At 35.0% G+C, this 20,060-nt stretch overlaps 1 protein-coding gene across 1 annotated transcript in view; it reads right to left on the minus strand.

The window, feature by feature from the left end:
- Positions 1-452: 452 nt before the first annotated feature.
- Positions 453-20,060, minus strand: part of HELQ (helicase, POLQ like) — a 40,384-nt gene continuing 20,776 nt past the window's right edge. The window contains exons 10-18 of the mRNA XM_081127787.1: positions 19,085-19,226; positions 18,405-18,509; positions 15,790-16,048; positions 14,371-14,528; positions 13,335-13,433; positions 9,799-9,972; positions 7,836-7,949; positions 6,855-6,989; positions 453-1,337 (exon numbers count right to left, since the gene is read on the minus strand). Of these exons, the coding sequence (XP_080983913.1) occupies positions 1,245-1,337; positions 6,855-6,989; positions 7,836-7,949; positions 9,799-9,972; positions 13,335-13,433; positions 14,371-14,528; positions 15,790-16,048; positions 18,405-18,509; positions 19,085-19,226 (1,279 nt within the window). The 3' untranslated portion in view covers positions 453-1,244. The remainder of the gene's footprint in view (positions 1,338-6,854; positions 6,990-7,835; positions 7,950-9,798; positions 9,973-13,334; positions 13,434-14,370; positions 14,529-15,789; positions 16,049-18,404; positions 18,510-19,084; positions 19,227-20,060) is intronic.

Consider the following 20,060-nt stretch of genomic DNA (forward strand, 5'->3'; position numbering starts at 1 on the left):
AATTGTTCATTTGGGTAGTATTAATTCCTCACAGAGGTTCCTACTTTCTCCTGTGAACTGTGGTAGGTGCTGTGTGCCATACAAAGATAATAAAAAAGGTCTCAGCCTTCCAGGAGATTTGAAACTAATCACATTTAAAAAAGATATGGGCAGGTCCTTTGCTGAGGGTCACACTGAGATACAAGTTACTTTAGGCTTTTTTAGGAGTTAGCAATGTGGCAGAAGACATCAAGACCAAAATCAAGAATTACCACTGCCCCTGTGACAGCTGCTTCCCCAACCAGAGCCAGGAACTGCTGGCAGACCTACCTGGGCTTCCACCGCTGTGAGAAGGCAATGGCCGCTACAGGGGGTGATGTCTCTGTGCAAATAGTCCACATCCTGGATGGCAGCTCTGTCTGTTTACCTTTCTATCCCTTTGTTTGTTGCCAATCTCAGTAAGTCACAAGGCTCTGTGCAGTCTATTTTATTTTATAACTTTGTTCCCAACTATTAAAATCAAAGAAACTCTTAAAACAAACAAACAAAATGAGCAGAAGGCACATTTCCTGGGAAGATCTAAAGTGGCTCCACCCTGCCTCTCTGCCCTCCATCCTTCGCCCAGGATAGTGAAGGGGGACCTCGGTATATCCCACCCTGGGATCCTGAATCATGGCTTAACTAATAATAAACACTTGTTGGAAAAGTGTAAAAAAAATACATGGGCATAAATGAGGGGCTCACAATACTTACACAGGGGAAGAACCCATGCATGGGGTGGGAATGAGAATAAACGTGAACAATTTCATACAAGAGACAGGATTTGAGCATTTTTAGTGGGCACTCGAAGTATACAATATATTTTAAAGATAGTTTCCTATGCACTGGAGTCGAAAAAAGCAGCTAGGTAATGAAGGATTTGGAAACTGCAGGGAAAATTCTGGAATTTCAATAGTCCAGTTTGATGAAAGGAATGGGTAAGAGAATAAGCTGGCTACAAAGGTAGTCTGCAGCGATGTTGAAGTTGGATTTCATTTTTGAACATAGTAATAATGTGTGAGTATTGAATAGGATGGATTATTACTGGAGAGGTTACTGTAACTATGGGTGAGAGATATATTCAAACATCATCCACAGTTCTGAACATATAATGAAAATGTATTTTTTCATTTATAAATAATAAGGAATCTTTAATAAAACATATATAGAGGAATTAATTCAAGAAAAAAGACAACATTCATATTTGAAAATGCTCATCAGACACTTCATGCCTTTTCCACGGAAGGGAAATCAGAAGGTAATCTCAACAGTTCTTCTACTTCTTCTTGCAAAGCCTCTGCTTTTTCATGCAACAGCATCTACAATAAAAACACCAGAACACGAGGCAGCCAAAATATACATTGCTAGAGAAATGCTGATGTTTTTACCACGGGAAACTGTACACACCAGCAGGCTGGACATTAAAACTAATAGGCCCGGCTGGGCGTGACTCAGCAGTTGAGGGTCCACCTAGGATCCAGGCGATCAGGGTTCGATTCCCGGTCAGGGCACATGCCCAGTTGCAGGCTTGATCAATGACTCTCTCATCATTGATGTTTCTCTCTCTCTCTCTCCCTCTCCCTTCCTCTCTCTGAAATCAATAAAGATATATTTAAAATTAAAAAATAAATAAGTAAATTAAAAAAATAAAAAATAAAATAAATAAATAAAACTAATAAAGAGAGTGGAAAATGGCTGCTTAAAAAAAAGTGATGATATGCCTGGCCAGGTGTGGCTCAGAGGTTGAGCGTTGACCTAGGATCCAGGTGATCGTGGTTCGATTCCCGGTCAGGGCACGTGCCTGGGTTGCAGGCTCCATCCCCAGTCGGGGGTGTGCAGGAGGCAGCTGATCAATAACTCTCTCATCATTGATGTTTCTCTCTTTCTCTCCCTCTCCTTTCCACTCTCTGAAATCAATAAAGATATATTTTTTTTAAAAAAAGCTATGATAGTAAATAAACTAAACTGAAGCCTTTAGTTCAAGCCGTTCTAGCCAATGGCTCCACTGGGTACACCAGAAATAAAGGAGCTCTAATACGCTCCAAGATTCATTTTATTGAAGGCTCAGCCGCTTAAAATTTAACTTTTAATCTATAAAATCTAAGACGATCTTACAAAAATTTAATTAGCGCTTGAAAATGTTATCCTTTATATGTGCATTTTATTATTCCTCAAGATTTAGTATGCTATCTTTTAAAAACCCATCACTTTTTCAAAAAAAGTTTTATTCATTCCTAAAATTAACATGGTTAATTTAAAAAAACAACATAATGAGCAAAGAAAGTATATCTAAATATGGCATATAGTAGCTGTAATGAATAGTGACTGAATAATGATTTTTCCTCTTTTTTTTAGAAACCAGAAATAAAATGTAGGTATTTGTTGTAGCTGGGTTTTGTGTATATTGTGATGATGAATCTGTACTACTTCTGTTACAAAATTTTATAACAAAAAGTTTAGCAAAATCACAGAGGGGGGAAAAATCATATCACACAAAGTGAAAGTGACAAACCCACTCTCTACCAATTTGATATAAAACATAGCATTATAAATAAAAAAGACTAAAATATAATTAGGTAAGCTTTCCAGCAGCTGAGGTAATGCTGACCATGTGAAATGAATCTCCTAACACATCCTCTAAAAACTATACAGATCAACAAGCAAACCACACAAAACTCATGAGTCAGCATTACTAGAATACAGAGAACTCCATCAACTTCAAATTCCTCACAGTTAAAAAATCCACCAGTTTCCAGCACAGCCATTTCTCAAACTCCCACTCAAAAGTGTTGGCAGAGACCAAGGTGGGTTTGAAAAAAAACTACATGAAAAGGAGAACAGGAAAAACAGAGGTTCTCAGATTAAATAAAATGAACTCCAGGTAGAGAAAGACTACCTTAAGTACAAAAATACTGAGAAAAGAATCTTAGTAGATTAAAGCACTGTATATAAAAAGGGGTTTAAAGTATTTAAAAACTATAGGAGGCAGCCTTGGAAAGGCGCTATCTCTAGGGGAGTGAGTAAAAGGGACAGGTGCCCTTTAGAAGCTGAGCAGTGAGGGGGAAAAATGAGGGCAGAATCAAGGAGCCTATAATAAAATAAAGGAAATTTTAAAAATCAAAGAACACCACTGTTCCTTGCAGTCCTCTCCCTCCCCAAGTCTCCCATTAGAGAAACTATACATTAGAGAAGAGGGACTCTTGAACTAGGATTCTCATTAATCACTCTGGATGGCAATCCACCCCGTCTAAGAAATGCAGAGGCCTAAGAAGCGCTCATTATACAAGACTACTCTATAAAAAGAAAAGAGAAAATGATAATCAAAGCACTTCCGCTCATAAATATTTCCTCCCCTGAAAGCAAACCATGACACAGAAAAACTGTAACACAATATTCCAAACAGAATTAAATAGTCTCAAATAAACACATCCTGAACAAGAAGTCCAAAACTAAAAACAGAAATGGACCAAAACAGGAAAAAATAAAACAAAAGTTGAAGCTCAGGAAAAAAAATAGAAGAAAAAGGTAAAATAATATCAAAAATAAAAACTACATAATAAGGTGTCCAAGGAAGAATAGATTTAAATGAAAACCTAATTAGGGTCATTGGGAGGCGGGTTGGAAGCAGAGAACAGTCAAGATAATGAAAAGAAGATAAAGAAAGAAGCAAAAAGAGTCAGATAAATTGAAGGGGAAGGTGGGCAAAGAAAATCCAACATACACATAATTGAAGTTGCTATAAAAAAGAAAAATCAGTGGATCAGAGCTAATATTTAAAAGTACAACCTACTGATACTTCCAGAAATAAAATAAAATGAAGATATATCCTAGTAAAACTGTTTGAATTTAAAGCTAAATAGGTTCATGTTTTAAATATTAAAACAAACAAACAAACAAAAACTTAACCCATAAGGATTGGGGTGGGGAACTAAAATGGAATACAAACAGAATTTGTGCTTCAAATGAGTAACATAACCACAGTTTTTAAAAAGTAACACTTGAGGAATCTATTGAACAAAATAAACCAATGAACAAGATAGGTCCAAAGGCATGGAAGCATGCACAGACTGACAGAGCTCAGAGGGAAGGGGGGAGGAAGGATGGGCAGAGATTCGCTGAAGAACTTATATGCATATATGCATAATCTATGGACACAGACAATAGTGAAGTGAAGGCTTGGAGTGGGGTGGGAACCCGGTGGAGGGGGAAAATGGGGGACATCTGTAACACTCTCAATAATAAAGATAAAAAAATAACATTAAAAAAAAGTAACACTTGGACAACATTATTTCAATTATATATTCTCAGGCTAAAGACAAAAAGAGCTGTAAATAAATACTGAATTTTAGTTAGTAAGTTTCCCCCCTCAGTGGTATGCTTTAGCAATTCTAAAGTTATTTTCCATGCATTCTAGGATTCAATAAAATAGACAAATATATTGATGAAAATAGGAGTCAGGTTTTTCACTGTTGGAGAAAGGAACTAAAAATATGAGAAGGGGAAGACTACAATGAGTCCTGCAGTGTAGGATTAGTGTGGTGGATTAAAGATTATTGGAAATTCTCTGAAACCTCTATTGGCAGATGGGATGTAATTCTCCTCTTGAACCTGTGTTGGCCTTGGTGATCTACTTGCAACTAATAAAATAGAGTGAAACTTATGCTGCATGTTTTCCAGGACTCTGTTAAAAAGAAGCCTTACAAGTTTCTGTCTTGGTTTCTTGAAATGAGACCATTCCAAGATCTCTTGAATGCTCCCTTCTCAAAGACCAGCAACCATGCTGTGAGAAACCCAAGCTGTGTGGAGATTAAAAATAGATAAATATAAAACCCACAAAGTTTTAAAAGGCATTATACCAGATTGAATAAAAAGGGACAGAGATAATAAATTAAAAAGAAACTTTGAATCCTTAAACTTCTACAGAGAGGAAGCAGACTGAGAAAGCTACCTAGCTGCAGACATGGGCCATTGCTTATGGACAAGAAAGAATGACTCAGATGAAGGAATCCAAAGCCAGGAAAAATCATTCTCAGGGGGTAGAACTGGGTCCTAATCTAGGAACTAGCCATATGTGCCTGGCTGGATTTCAGAATCACTTCTATGTACCACCCGTTTTTCCTGTTTTTGAACAGGAGTATACTGTGGCTATCCTCTCTCTGTTTCACCTTTGTACTTAAGGAGCATCACCTGCACCTAGACTTGAGTGAGAAGGAATGAATACTGGACCTTAAGGTCTAGCCCAAGTCTGATTCCATAATAAATCTTTTAGGGACAAATCTATTTTGTATGTGGGAGAAATGTAAATAATTTGTGACCAAAGGCCAAACATTAAAGATGCCTGAAAATTATTTGGTACTCCTGTCATAGAGAGATGGGGTGTAGATCCCCTACCTTTCAGTGTGGGCTCATCTTAATGGCATTCTACAGACCAACAGTATGCAGCAGAAGACCCTCTACATAACTTCTAAAGTTAGCTCAGAAGATTTCTTGCATTTTCTGCCTTGATTTCTCAAAATGTTCACTCTCTGGAATGGTGGAACCAGAGCACGTCTCTTAGTCCACAAGGTGGAAGCCATGTATTGAGAATGAGACAGAAGTAGGCTCTCTGGATACAACACTGATTCCCCATATCAGCTGTGAATTGCTTATGCTTGAACTTGCCTAGTAAACTTTTAAAATGTAGTCACTCCTTTTGGCCATTATTACCGCAGCTCCACTTGTATCCCTAATAACATGGTATAACTCCATAGTCCTGGCTGTACTACTTACTTAACGGTCTTTCCCCGGATAAATCACTTAATTTCTTTAAATCTCATTTATTTATTCAAATATATATTAAACACCTACTCTAGGCTGAGTACTGTGCTAGCTGCTATTGCAATGGAAATGACTATAACCTCATCCCTGCCAATCCCAAGAACTTCTAATCTAATGGGACAAGGTCAGTTTTAGTGTGATCAAATTGAAGGTAACACCAACTCTGCCCACCTCATAGGACTGTTGTAAAAGATCAGTGAAGGTAATATAAACAATGTGAGCACCATTCAAAAGAGTAAGATGGAAATTTACTTTTTAGCTCATTCTGATCTGTATATGAACATAGTGTAACAATGAAGTTTTTTTAAAAAGCTATTTTAGGCTACAAGAATGGAACTACAGTTGAAATCAGGAGGGAAATAATCTCAAACTGCTGTGTAATGGCTCTATCCACACTGAGCAGGAGGGTAATGACACACAGGAGTGCACCTAGCAAAGGCTAACTAGGACAGCAATAGATTATTTAATACAAATGAAAGAAAAAGAAAAGAGAAACCCTTGTTGACAGTGACAACTGTGTTTAAATATGTGAAGAACTACTATATGAATGAAGGAATAGATAGTTCCAGAGGGTAGTATTACAATGTAATGGTCAACATTTTAAGAAGACAAAACTGAGCCTCATTATAATGAGATGCTTTTTGTAATACTCAAGAGTATCCAAAAATAGAACTATGTAATTTTTGAGGTTGTAAGCTCCTTGTCAATAAAGGTATTCAAAGGTGGGAAGACCAGATGTTGAGAGCATTGAAAGGACTTCTGTGAAAAGGTTATAAGGAGGCAGAATTCAATGAGTTCTAGACTTTGTTATACTTCAATGAACTCTTGAAATTGTCTGTTTTTAGGAGGCCCTTTTTCTCTCTATAGCAAGCCTTGTATTACAACAAATGAACTATTTTTATCCACATATTGTGAGTTTATACTTTTGTGTCTATCGTTGAATGTTTTTGTTTTCATGTCTAAGGCATAAGGAGATAACACCACAAAATATCATAAAGGTTAAAAAATGGTTTGCTTACCTTTGCTGATGAAACAATTTGCTTGGCCTGGCGTCTTGATAAGTGATCAATTGTCCTTATTAGCACTTCAGGATCTGCATTAGCTAAGTGCGCTAGACTTTTATAACCTGCATTGTATAACTGTTTTGCTCGACCCTGAAAAATATTACAAGTCAGTAGGATCGGAATTTGGAATTTGGAAAAAATAATTAAATGTCTTATTGAAAGGAAAAAATTCACATGCAAAAGATAGAAATATACTAAGATAATAAAATAAAAATGAAGAGGAATACATCAGAATCCTGAGGAATTTTAAAAGACGTATTTGGGTGGTTCCACATGACTGCAAGATAGTTTCTGTGTCCTTAAGTCAACTGATGTGCGCTGCAATCAGCAATGAGAAATCCATTATGGCACTTAGGCTGGGGGCATTATTTCAGTCACCAATCATAATGTTCTAGTCTAATAACCTTAAAATGTTCTTATCTACTCAGGGTACTATGGGTGTGTGGTGTGGTGTATGTGTGTGTGCGCCTGTGTCTGTATGTGTTCCCAAGCAGAAGAGGTCCTCTAATTCAAGAACTGAGTAACAGAGAATAAACTTAAATTAAGGGTTGGTCAAAACAGAAAGCTGAAAAACCAGCTGAGAATACTTTTTTCTCACTCTCTTCAAAAATGTAAATAAGCCTTGTTACCATTGAATCACCAGTACCTTAAACAAGCAGGGAGTCTAAACAGACAAGGTAATTCTTCACTGGAGTGGAGGAAGGAAGAGATGCTAAGGATGAGCATATATACTTGGGGAATGTCATCTTATCCCTACTGTTATTTTTTTTTCACATTTGTGCTTCCAGATTAATGGGATTTCTAGGAGGCCATGGCAGCAATGTATTTTAAAAAAAAAAAAAAGACTGCCATGAGGCTGCTGTTGTCACTTACCCTGTGACAAGACTTCACACTCAGTTGAAATCACCTCGACTGGGAAACTGGGAAGCTACTAACCTCTAAAACTCCAGTCACTTCCATGAGAGGGATTAGTTCTGCCTTTACACAGTAAGTCAGCTTCTTGGTAAGTTCTACCAAAAGGGCTCTATACACCCAGAACTCCTCAAGTTCCTGCAGAACACAAAGAAATACACAGAATTTAAATCCAGTCAGTCATTTCCAAGTTTAGTTTGCATGGTAGGGGCTCAGAGAGGATGCTCCCTTACATTCTGGAATGTGGGTTAAGCCAGCAGTGAACAATAATTCCAAGCAAAATTATTATGAAGAAACATGGCAGAGACTCTGTCGACTCTGATGAAGTGGTTTTGGGATGAGGAAAGAAACTGAAAATAAGTCAGTAAGAAGAGTTCTATTTATTGTTATCAAAATCCAGCAGGTGAGTGCATAGCTTTTCTTCACCAAACGATTGGAAACAATTCCCGCTGAAGACAAAGTATTCATTGTGTAAGGATTCAAATGCAAGATGATGCTCAGTGCAACAACATTTAATACAGTAAAAATATTGAAACAGTTATTGAGTCAATAACTGTTAAAGCTGAATGGGTAATAAGCATTCATTATATTACTTTGTCTTCTTTTATATATGCTTGAAATGTTCTATAACAGTTTATCTTTTTAAAGTCCCTTTCTAACCTTTGTTATCATTGTGAGAGCGTGTGATGCTTGGAGCAGCATTAGTTAGCACTTTGGGACCAGCAGGAAAGTAGTCAATGCACTAAGTAGAAGATATTTAGAAAGATATATGTGCTAAAATAATTATCATTCAATTCAAAGTCAAGTATTTTAGATTATTTATTCCACACTACATACGACAGAATTAACTGCCATATACATATAGAATGTGGAGATTTGAGATAGGGAAAATGAAGTTGATTTTAAGTTTAAAAATAGAGCTCATGGGGGAAAACATTTTTTAAAAATTGAGTACAGAAACAATATGAAAAGGATATTATGCCACCCAATAATAAATTTAAATGCAGCAAAATGACTTATGTTATAAATTTGTCAAAATAATTATCTGAATAGAAAAGTCTGGCAAGCTTTGTTGCATTACCCTAGGAAATTCTGAAAGCTTCTTTTAATAAAGTTAAATCCATCCCAAATTCATATGGCCAAAATAAGGTTTTCTCCTTGAATCACTTTATAAAATAGACATTTGAATAGACATTTGTTGCCCTGGCTGGTTTGGCTCAGTGGTTAGAGCACTGGCCCAAGGACTGAAGGGTCACAGGTTCGATTCCCAGTCACTGGCACATACCTGGGTTGCAGGTTCAACACTCCCCACCCCCCATCAGGGCATGTGCAGGAGGCAACTGATTGATAAATGTGTCTCTTTCACATCAATACATCAGTGTTTCTCTCTCTCCCCCTCTCCCTCCCTTCCTTCCACTCTCTCTAAAAATCAATAGAAAAAAATGTCCTTGGTGAAGATTAACAAAAAATAAAATATAAAATGGACATTTGTTATAGAAACCTAAAGTAGCTGGCTGACAATAGAAGCAAAAATGGTAAATTACTGAGGCAATCTAAGGAACATGGTACTAAGTAGTTAAAAGTAGCTGTTAGATATTAATAACATACTAATCAAACATTTCACAGGAGTATCACTCATGAGAAGCACACTCACACAGAATCTATATCAGTGGAGAAACATCATTTTAAGAGCTGATTCCAAACATTTGAAACTATTAATGCTGGTTCTAAGAATAGAGATAACTAGGTGCTCTCTACTTGTTCATTACATACTTTAGTTGATTTTGTCATTTTTGTATCTTTACCGTAAGTATGTATATAGTATTTTTGTCAGCAAATAAAAACAAAAATATATTTTAAATAAATTCTGAGTGCTTTGTAATAACAGAATAAGTCAACGGTGACCAAACACTAACTGGCTTATGAATTTAGTAATAGTTAAAATAAGAAGATGCACAAAGCATCTGTCATCTGTTAATGGAATTACCTCACAGAAATGTAGCACACAAGATGAGAACGTGGCAGCTGCAGTGAGGAGACTTTGTATATATCCTCGAGGCATATTGAATTTTTCAGACACACTCCAAATGTTGGTCTCTTTGAGCAAGGTATACAGAACAAAAGACAGGTATAGTCTGTTCACAATGTCCTTGTCCACCTTCTAGAAAGACACAATCAAATAAATTTATGTACTGATCCTGCTAAAAATGTACATTACACTCAAATTGGGCAAAAGGTAAAGTGAATGAAATTGTGCTACAGGAGGGCAAGGGTAGAATGATTCATAGAAATAAAACTAATTTCTAACATATGCACCTTAGATTAAATTAAATGCATTATTGTTTTTCCAAATATAAAGGAATATGCCAAATTGTTTCAAATTTAATGAAGTTTCTTTCTACATAGAGTGTAGTAGGTTGAATTGTGTCCTACCAAAAAAAGATATGCTCAGATCTTAACCCTGGTACCTGTGAACGTGACCTTACTTGGGAATAGGATCTTTGCAGATGTAATTAGTTAAGGATCTTGAGAGGAAATCATCCTGGATGTACAGTAGGTCCTTCAGTGCTCTTTATTTAATGTAAATTACAGTAGTTATTTTTTAAGTTCAACACAGAGAGCAACTGTCCTTATAAGAAGAGAGGACACAGAGTGACACAGACAAGGAGGCAATGTAAAGATGGAGGCAGACATTGGAGGTATGTGTCCACAAGCCAAGGAAAACCAAGGATTGCCAGCAACCACTGAAAGCTAGGAGACAGGCAAGATGGTTTCTTCCTCAGAGCCTCCAGAAGTACCAACCCTGCCAGCACCTTAATTACCGTCTTCTGGTCTCCTGAACTGTGGGAGAATAAGCTTCTGTTGTTCTAAGACACCCAGTTTGACTTTGGGTAGTGAACACACAATACAATATGCAGATGATGTATTATAGAATTGTACACCTGAAGCCTATGTAATTGTATTAGCCAATGCCACCCCAATAAATTCAATTAAAAAAGAAAGACACCCAGTTTGTGCTAAGTTGTGGTGGCCACTGTAGGAAAAGAATATAGGAAGCGAGGGCATTGGGGAGAACTCTATATGTCCTGTGGTATTTAAAGGTTGTATATATGTGTGAATGTGATTATAAAGTAGACAAATGCATTTATTTAGATAAATGTATTAATGAGCTTGTCTACATTGTAAACTAAGAGTGAATATTGGTCTATGGTTTCTACATGGTCATGATAAGTAATGTTTCCAAAGTTAAAACACTGAGAGAGAAAAACCCTCTCTGTAGTTGACAGTTTCTGGTCTGTGTAACTGCTGCAGCCTGTGGTGTCTATAACTACTTCTTCTGTACAGTAAAACCAGGGGGAAAAAGGACGAACTTGAAAGAGAAAAGGTGGGTATAGAATCTAAAATTACACCCTCTACTGCAGGAATAGAATGTTCGAGATAAGAACTTAGGCTGGCATGTTAAAGTATATATATGAATTAAGATTCTGAATATTGATGCTGGATCACCCATTTAAAAAGCATTAAGCTGCCCAGCTAGTGTGGTTCAGCGGTTGAGCATCAATCTATGACCCAGGAGACTGTGGCGGGATTCCGGATCAGGGCCTATGCCCGGGTTTCGGGCTCCATCCTCAGTAGGGGGCGTGCAGGAGGCAGCCAATCAATGACTCTCATCACTGATGTTTCTATCTCTCTCTCCCTCTCCCTTTGTCTGTCTGAAATCAATAAAGATGGGGAAAAAAAAAGCATTAAGCTAAAGAACATGATAATTGAATAAAAAGTAGGAAAAGATCGTTTTTTAATTTCCCAGTTTTGATGCACCTTCATTATTAAACATAAATTGAGTCAATGTAGATTTTGTTCAACATGCATCTTCTAAATCAAGAAAAATGTTAAAATTATATTACAGGGCAAGATAAAATGCTTTAAGCCAATTTCAAGATCTTTTATAAGAAATGTTTGAAGAAAAGGGGGAGTAGTCTTTTTCAACATGGAGAAATCAATTTATTTATTTATTTTTAATATATGTTCTCTAGAATTATAAATAATGATACTTTCATCAATTGAATAAACATTTATTGACTGTAATTCATAAAATGTAACAAAAATAAATTTTGATGCAAGTTTAAGAAGAATTATTATTTCAATAAGATTTTCTGAATGTTTATTATTTGGTAATATGTTGAAAATTAACATGATTTTTAAAATATGATTTTGTTTTTATTTTATATTATAGAGTTGGTTATAAAAAGCTTGAAGAAATATTTTTAGTCAACATTTTGAAGATCTAATCAACATAGCTATTTCTAAGGTGAAAGACTCAATCTCAATATTGTGACAACATGAATATTGAAGTACTGTATATTTATAACATCTATTTATAATTTTTTGATACAGCAATACATGGGAGAGTTGCACCATTCAATTCAAATGAAAGTAACACCGCCTTCTGTTTTTCAAAATAAAATCAGTAATATCTATGTAAATTTAAAAGATAGGAGAAAATAGTAGGTAGATAATTAGGTTTCAATGAAGTTTGGATTATCAAAGAAAATTAAAAATGAAAAAAAGTGTATATTATGAGGTGGAAAATGATATTAACTTAAGGAATTTGGAGGCATGTTACCCAAAGACTTATTTCCACTTCTCTTAAAGTTAGTATATGCATTAGACACTTGAGTCATGCTTGTTGATTGAACTTTAAAACCCCAAAATATAAAATATCAAACAAAAGAGTATTAGCTTATCCACTTCACCCTTCTAAAATGCTTTATGTATGTCAAATACTAGATTGGAAGTTCTTTGAGGACAAAGGTCAACACCAATAATAAAAACCCTAAACCTGCCCTGGCTGGTTTGGCTCAGTGGTCCAGGTTCGATTCTGGCCAAGGGCATGTACCTGGGTTGCAGGCTCGATACCCAGCCCCAGCTGGGGTGAGTGCAGGAGGCAACCAATTGATATGTCTCTCTCTCATCGATGTTTATCTCTCTCTCTTCCTTCCACTCTTTCTGAAAAACAATGGAAAAAATATCCTCGGGTGAGGGTTAAATAAACAAAACAAAAACCCGAGAGCTGTCCTATCTTAGAATCTTTGATACCAAGTGGAATGCCTAATAAAAAGTTTCTAGAAAATATAATTTTCTCCCTTGAATTGACTTTATTTCAGGATTACTTAATATCATAAAAACATTTTATAAACATTTTACAATTTTTATAATGTAAGTGGTAAGTAGCCTAGGAAAAAGTAGATTAGTAAGGTTTACTTTTCCCTATGATAAAAGCCTTACATGGACATGACAGAATATTTTAGAATACAAAAGTACAAAAAAAGGCTATCATACCCCAACAGTTTTTTAAAAATGCCTAAATATCTGGTCCTTAGATGTTTTAAATAGTAAAATGGGAATTTAATTTAGAGAGAGAAAAAAGTGAAACAAAAAGATTAAGTCAACAAAGGTGATGATACAATAGCATTAATTTTGTTAAATGAACTTATTTAGGAAGGAAAGAAAAGACTGTGGTACCTTCTTGATAGCTTGACCTGATGCCTTCTTCCCAATATAGTTTTCAGAGACTCCGACGAGAGCAGCCACATTTTGTTCTGCTGGACTGAGCTGGTTAAACTACATAGAAAAAGAGTAACTATATAGAAAAATCTAATTGTAACTTTAAAAAATGCCATTTGAATGAAATCTAGTATTTTCTATGATATCACATTTTCAAGTTTTTAAAGGATATGAAAAAACAACACTATTTACAAATATTGCAAATTTTAAAATGTTGTTAAAATATAACATACTTTAAGTAGAATTACTTTAAGTGGAATTACTTAAAGTCATGGTCACAAGTATTGTGTAACATTGGAAGATGTCTTGGGGAGGGGGCAGGGAGAAGAGGAAAAGTAACTTTTGAAAGTAACTGCATTATATATTACTGGCTAAGAAAACTTATAGGGATAATTTTAAAATATGACACTAAAAAGAAAGTTAATTTCCTGCAATTAATAGTTGCATACTACTTCTGCCTAATATGTGTTCATGCATCTATCCTGTTCACAGTAAAATCATAATAGACTATACCACTTGCTTTTGTAATATAGGGACAGTTCCACCTTGCGATACAACTGATATTCCTTCTTAGTTATTAATAGTATTGGGTTTGGTATATCATCGTGCTTGGCCCTGACAAAGCTTTGGTATAATTAAAATCCCAATTATCAGAGACAGCCTTCATGGTTTCCTTTAGATCCTAGACATTATAAAATGCAGTGGTCACCATATTAGAGCGGTAACTATCTTTGGGGAAATGGAAACAGGGATGATCCTTTTTTCTTTTTCTGCACCTTTATTTTTTTTTATAATGACAGGTTTATACTTAACAGAAAAGTAATATTTAAGTTAAACCAAAAATGCTATTGCCATATTACTACTTAAAAAATGGAAAGAATTAAAGGCCCAATTTCAAATATATTTTAATAGAAAAAGTGAATAATCACTTGATAAAAATCATATCATCATTAATAGTCTAAGTGGCGTATACTGAAGAACCTTACATGCTCACCTGTTTGAAGTATACCATCCAATCAGGGTCACACTGAGAAGCCATATCATAGGGAGTGGTCAGGTAAATTAGATGAAGAAGGCTTTCAAGCACAAGGCCTTCAAGACCTTGTTTCAAATCTCTGTAGAGAATGTCACAATAAGCCAAATCTATAGTTCCTAAAAGACACAAGTATTTCATCTTTCATAATTACCAAAGGGTTGGAAAGAGGTGATTTTAAAGAAAGTATTGTTTAGAAGTTACCTAAATATAGCAAACAGTAATAAAAATCTCTTATTATGTAATTTAGCATAGCTATTTTGGAGGTCATTTTGATAGTATCCATCAACATTTAGTAAGTACATACCTTCTGACCCAACTACTCTATTTTTGGGAATCTAATCTAGAACATTTCCACATATATCCAAAATGCATGAATAGAGATGCCTATGTAGCCTTGTACATAAAAAAATTTGTTAGGAGATATATATATATACACACATATATATATGTAATTGTTAACTGTGGTAGTCCCTGGGAGAATGGAAATGGGACAGGAGTATGGGATTTTCCTTTACATAATTCTGATTCCTAAAGATTTTTTAACAACAGACATGTATTATTTTTCATTAAGTAAATTAGGAAGCAGCCATTAAAAAAGAAACTATTCACTGTCATGCAACAATCTCTAAGATATTATATTAAGCAAAAAAAGCAATCATCTATATTGTTCCAGAATAATACTGTTCTAGAACAATACAGGTGATTGCTTATTTAAAAACAAATGCTTAAAAAAAAATCTTAAACCTGTATATATCTATGTATTATGCATTGAAATGAAATATACAGAAACTGTCTGGAAAGATATACACCAAATTGTTATTCTTGGTAGGATATAAGATTTGTGTGATTGCTGGGGCAGGGGAGTGTGAAGTGATGAACATCTTTTCTCTATATACTTCTGCAATATTCTAAATTACTTATAATTCAAAACATTTTTCCACTTTTTGAAGTTCATAAAATTAATGTTATTGCCCTAGCCGGTTTTGCTCAGTGGTTAGAGCATTGGCCTGTGGACTGAAGGGTCCCACGTTTGATTTTGGCCAAGAGCATGTACCTTGGTTGCAGGCTTGATCTCCAGCCCCTGCAGGGGCCCGTGCAGGAGGCAACCAATCATTGTCTCTCTCTCACATAGATATCCCCCCCCACTCTCTCTGAAAAGCAATAAAAAAAATTCTCAGGTGAAGATGAAAAACAAACAAAAACAAACAAGCAAAAATAGAAGAAAAAAATATGTTATTAATATGAAATTATAAATCCAATTTAAAGTAACAGAATACTTTAATTTCTATTTTTTCCAATGCATTTCCTCAGATTTAGGTAAAATAAGATTTTTTAAAAATTTATTTTAGGTAAAACAAAATTTAGGTAATCTATTACCTTTAAAAGAAGCTCGTCCCAACTTTGTGATATGAAAACTATACTGGAACCATTCTTCGGATTTATAAATAGCGTCTTTTTGTGTGAGTTCTTTTTCTGTCAAAATGTTGTCTTTCTGTAGGAGTCCCTTTTCTGTCAGGTATCTAAGTGATTCGACAGTTATTTCCCAGAGAGTTTTTTCTTTCAACAAAATCTTTTGCTGAACACCAAAAAATGTACCACTCATAAAATGATATATGTCACCAAGATTTGTTGCAATCTGAAACAATTCAAGACATCATTGGAGCATTTTCCTTAATTCAAGACATCATTTTGAATATACATTACGATGATAATTCATTTCCATACTTCAAAGGTATTTAAATGAAAAATTAGTATAAAATCTACATACTGCATATATACAGAGGTAATTTTATAATGGCATTTTAAAATTAACAAGACAAAACATTTTAAGGGAGAAGAAAGTTACCATATTCAAACTAGTTATGAAAACATCTATACACACACACACACAAATTCCTTAGGTTTTTGAATAATTTTTTCACAGTATCTCCAAAGCTGTGCTCTGTTTATTCCTCAATTATCACTAATTTGCCCTCCACCTCCTTCAGAAATCCTCCCATCGCCCCTTTACAGCCACCTATGAAAACACTCTAAAAATTTTATTAAAAAGAAATAAAGAAACACATGGAAAACACAACTGAAAATCTCCACCGAAACAGAATCAGGCAATACTTTCCCTGATATATTACCTAAAAATAAATAGCAGTTTTCTACCTCTTTTTGTCTCATTTCTATCTTCTTTTCCTGCCTTTTCCTCTCTCCTCCTCTTATTCACTATTTAAAACTTTCAATGGCAATCATTAGTAATACTTAACCCTCCATTTGGTAATGAGATGTAGAGTTGACTCTGAATTAGAATAATTTCATATTAGGCAATTTCAATGAAGTCAGCATATTATACTAAAACATAGTCAATCAATAAGCAGATTTCTCTCTCACAATTCTGATAATATTTCAACTGGACAACTTAAGTAGTCATTTCATAATAAACCAATATAAAGGATAACAAAAAATTTGGAGCACAGACATTTCTTATTGCTTCTCCTTTTAATAAAAATCATTCTTAATATAGTATTCAATTAGGCTAAAATTGCACTTTAAGATATTCTAGAACTGATACTCAATTTATCAATGTACTTTGTTTCTATATTGTTTTCTACTTGGTTAATTACAGTTAACACTAGGGGATAAAAAACCAACAAAGTTTACCTGGTCCTTCTAGCTACCATGATGTTACCTTTCTACCCCTATGTGAAAAACTTTTAGACATAGTGATTTAAACCCACTAGGCTAGCCTCTGCCTCTGGCCTCCACAGCCTCTCAAAGCTGGATTCTCCACTGCTGCCCCAACCTGCAAGTGCAATCACGCCCAACTCCCAAGTCAATCCATTAATTCAAGCATTTACTGAATTACATCCACACGCCAGGCACTGTGTGAGATTCAATGATAAATGAAAATAAATGTGGACCCTGCTTTCACAGGACTTACATTCCAGTGGGGTATGGTCGTGATTCTTTAAAGTATACAATAGACTGACTAGATTCAGAGGCACAGGGAGGCTTCCCTGAGAAAACAATGGTTAAGTGAAAATCTGAAGGCTGGGTGGGAGTTAACTAGACAAAGTTGTGGGTGAACATAAACTGCATGAAAGGTTAAGAGCACTGGTTTTGTGTTCAGACAAAGCTGAATTCAAACTCTGGCTTTGCCACTTTGTGGCAGAGTCACCTTGGGCACAAAGTTGAAATTTACTTAAGAATAATCCTACGTATGGATGGACTTGGAGAAAATTATGCTAAGTGAAATAAGCCAGGCAGAGAAAGACAAACATCACATGATCTCGCTTATATGTGGAATCTAAAGAATTTAATAAACTGATGAACAGAATAGATTTAATGACATGAAAGCATGGATCAGACTGACGAATGTCAGAGGGATGGAGGAGGGTGGGTAGGTGGAGGGGGAGAGAGTAACCAAAGAATTTATATGCATATATGCACAACACAAGAACATGGACAATGGTGGGGAGAGGGACTGGGGTGAGGGATGGGATGGGGTGGAACGGGTCATTGGGGAGTAAAAGGGACATCTGTAATATTTTAAACAAAAATAAAATTAAAATAAATAAATAAATAAATAATAATCCTAAAAAGAAATTTAACTCAAGAGTAAGCCTAAAAAGGAGAGCTAATTTCTAGTCTTAGGAAAAGAGTATTTTCCTGTTGTGCCCTTTTAAATTTTCTGCCTGATAAAAGCTATACTTATCTCACAAATGTTTAAAATATACTAGAATGGTCATAGGATTATCATTGAACCTCGCTCTTAATAAGGGCTGAGATGCAGGATGCCCAGTTATGATTTGTTGATATCTCATATTCTTTACAACTCGAAGATTAAAAATGCACATATAAATCCAGATTCAGATTTATGTCACAGACTGTTCTTTTACACATCAAATTAAAGTTAATACTTTCCATACTTTATAGTTATCATAACTCCTTAACCTCTATTATCTCAGGTAACAGTAATAAGATTTAAAAATATTAAAAGATACCTTCAAACCAATTAATGAGAGAAACAGAGTTTGGATTCCCTTGGTGAATTCTTGAACAAGATGGCTGTAACAGTTTTCCAGTGGTCTGCTTATTAACTCCAATACCTACAAAAGTTAAAGCAGTACCTGTATTATGTTTTGTGTTATTATAAAGAATAAATGGTGTTCTATATAAAATGTTATATTTTGCGTATATATTGTGGAGGCAGGGGAAGATAAAAAACCACAAAGACAAAAAATAAAAGAATTTGATGCTCATGAAAACAGAAGATAAATAGGAAAAATACTTTTCACTGTTTGCCTAAAATACAAAAAGTATTCAAACTACTCTTTCTAATTCTTAATCACAGAGGAAACATTATTTAAAGAAATATTAATTTTTTAAATGTTTTTATTGATTTCAGAGAGAGGAAAGGAGAGAGAGACAGAAACATCAATTAGAGAGAAACATCGATCGGCTGCCTCCTGCACATCCCCTACTGGGGATCGAGCCTGCAACCTGGGCATGTGCCCTGACCAGGAACTGAACTGGAAATCTCCTGGTGCACGGGCCAACACTCAACCAATGGAGCCATACCTGTCAGGCAATATTTAATTTTTAAAAGATGATCTCATAAAAGGGTAGGAACAAAACCCAAAAAAAGACAAAACAACCAACCAACAGCCAAATGGAGTGTTACCTGTTGCTTGTCTTTTTCTTGCAATATAAGGATACTCTCCCCGGCAGAATCTATTCCAGCACGGCCAGCTCTGCCAATCATCTGTTTATACTGATTTCTTTTTAAAAATTCCTTAGCAACATAGGGGGCTCTCAAAATAACTCTATGGAATTGATAAAATTAATTAAAAGTTATACTCCATCTATAGCAATAGCACCTATTTTTTAAATTTTAATTTCATTATATCTATGTGATATTAAATTTAATGACATATTAACTTAAAATAATAGATAACTACTATTTACCAAAAATCTATAATGTCCTAAGTTCTTTATATACATTATCTGTAATTCTTACAAAACTCTTTGTAATAATATTCTATTTCATTTTTTTACAAGGGGCTAATTGGCTTACCTCAATCCAGAGAATTAGTAATTACCCGAAACATAACTGAATTCAAGTCTGCTTAGCTGCAAAGCTTATGACCAATCCACTATAGCAACAGATGCAAAGATTTTTTATTTTATACTCCATAAATGAAAACTCTCACCATGTACCACCAACATATGCATATTTATTTATGAATTTATATTATTGTCAACCAAGTAAAATTGCAGATTTCAGCTGTTTCTGACCTAAAGCAGGGTGACTTGATTCTACTCATGCATGTAGATGTCTACTGTAGCCAGCTTTCCTGTTCAAGGGTGAAAGAAAAATCTATGGTATTTACCTATACTGAGCAACCAACTCCTTTATAAATCTCAATGAACGGCCTAGATTACCAAGCATCTGAAGAAAACTAATGACGTAACAGAAAAACAACAAGAACATAAAGAAAAAATGTCTAACAGAAACAGATAACACAGGACACAGAAAAGAACTTAAATTCTAATAAGTATCCATAGAAAATCCTTGAGGGTATTGTATTCAAAGTATGACAGCAGACTTCATTAAGAAAGAGCAATAAAAGAAGAGAGTTATTGGAAATTAAGGAAAA

Source organism: Miniopterus schreibersii (genome assembly GCF_964146895.1).
Source record: "Miniopterus schreibersii genome assembly, chromosome: 1".
In the NCBI taxonomy this organism is placed as follows: domain Eukaryota; kingdom Metazoa; phylum Chordata; class Mammalia; order Chiroptera; family Miniopteridae; genus Miniopterus; species Miniopterus schreibersii.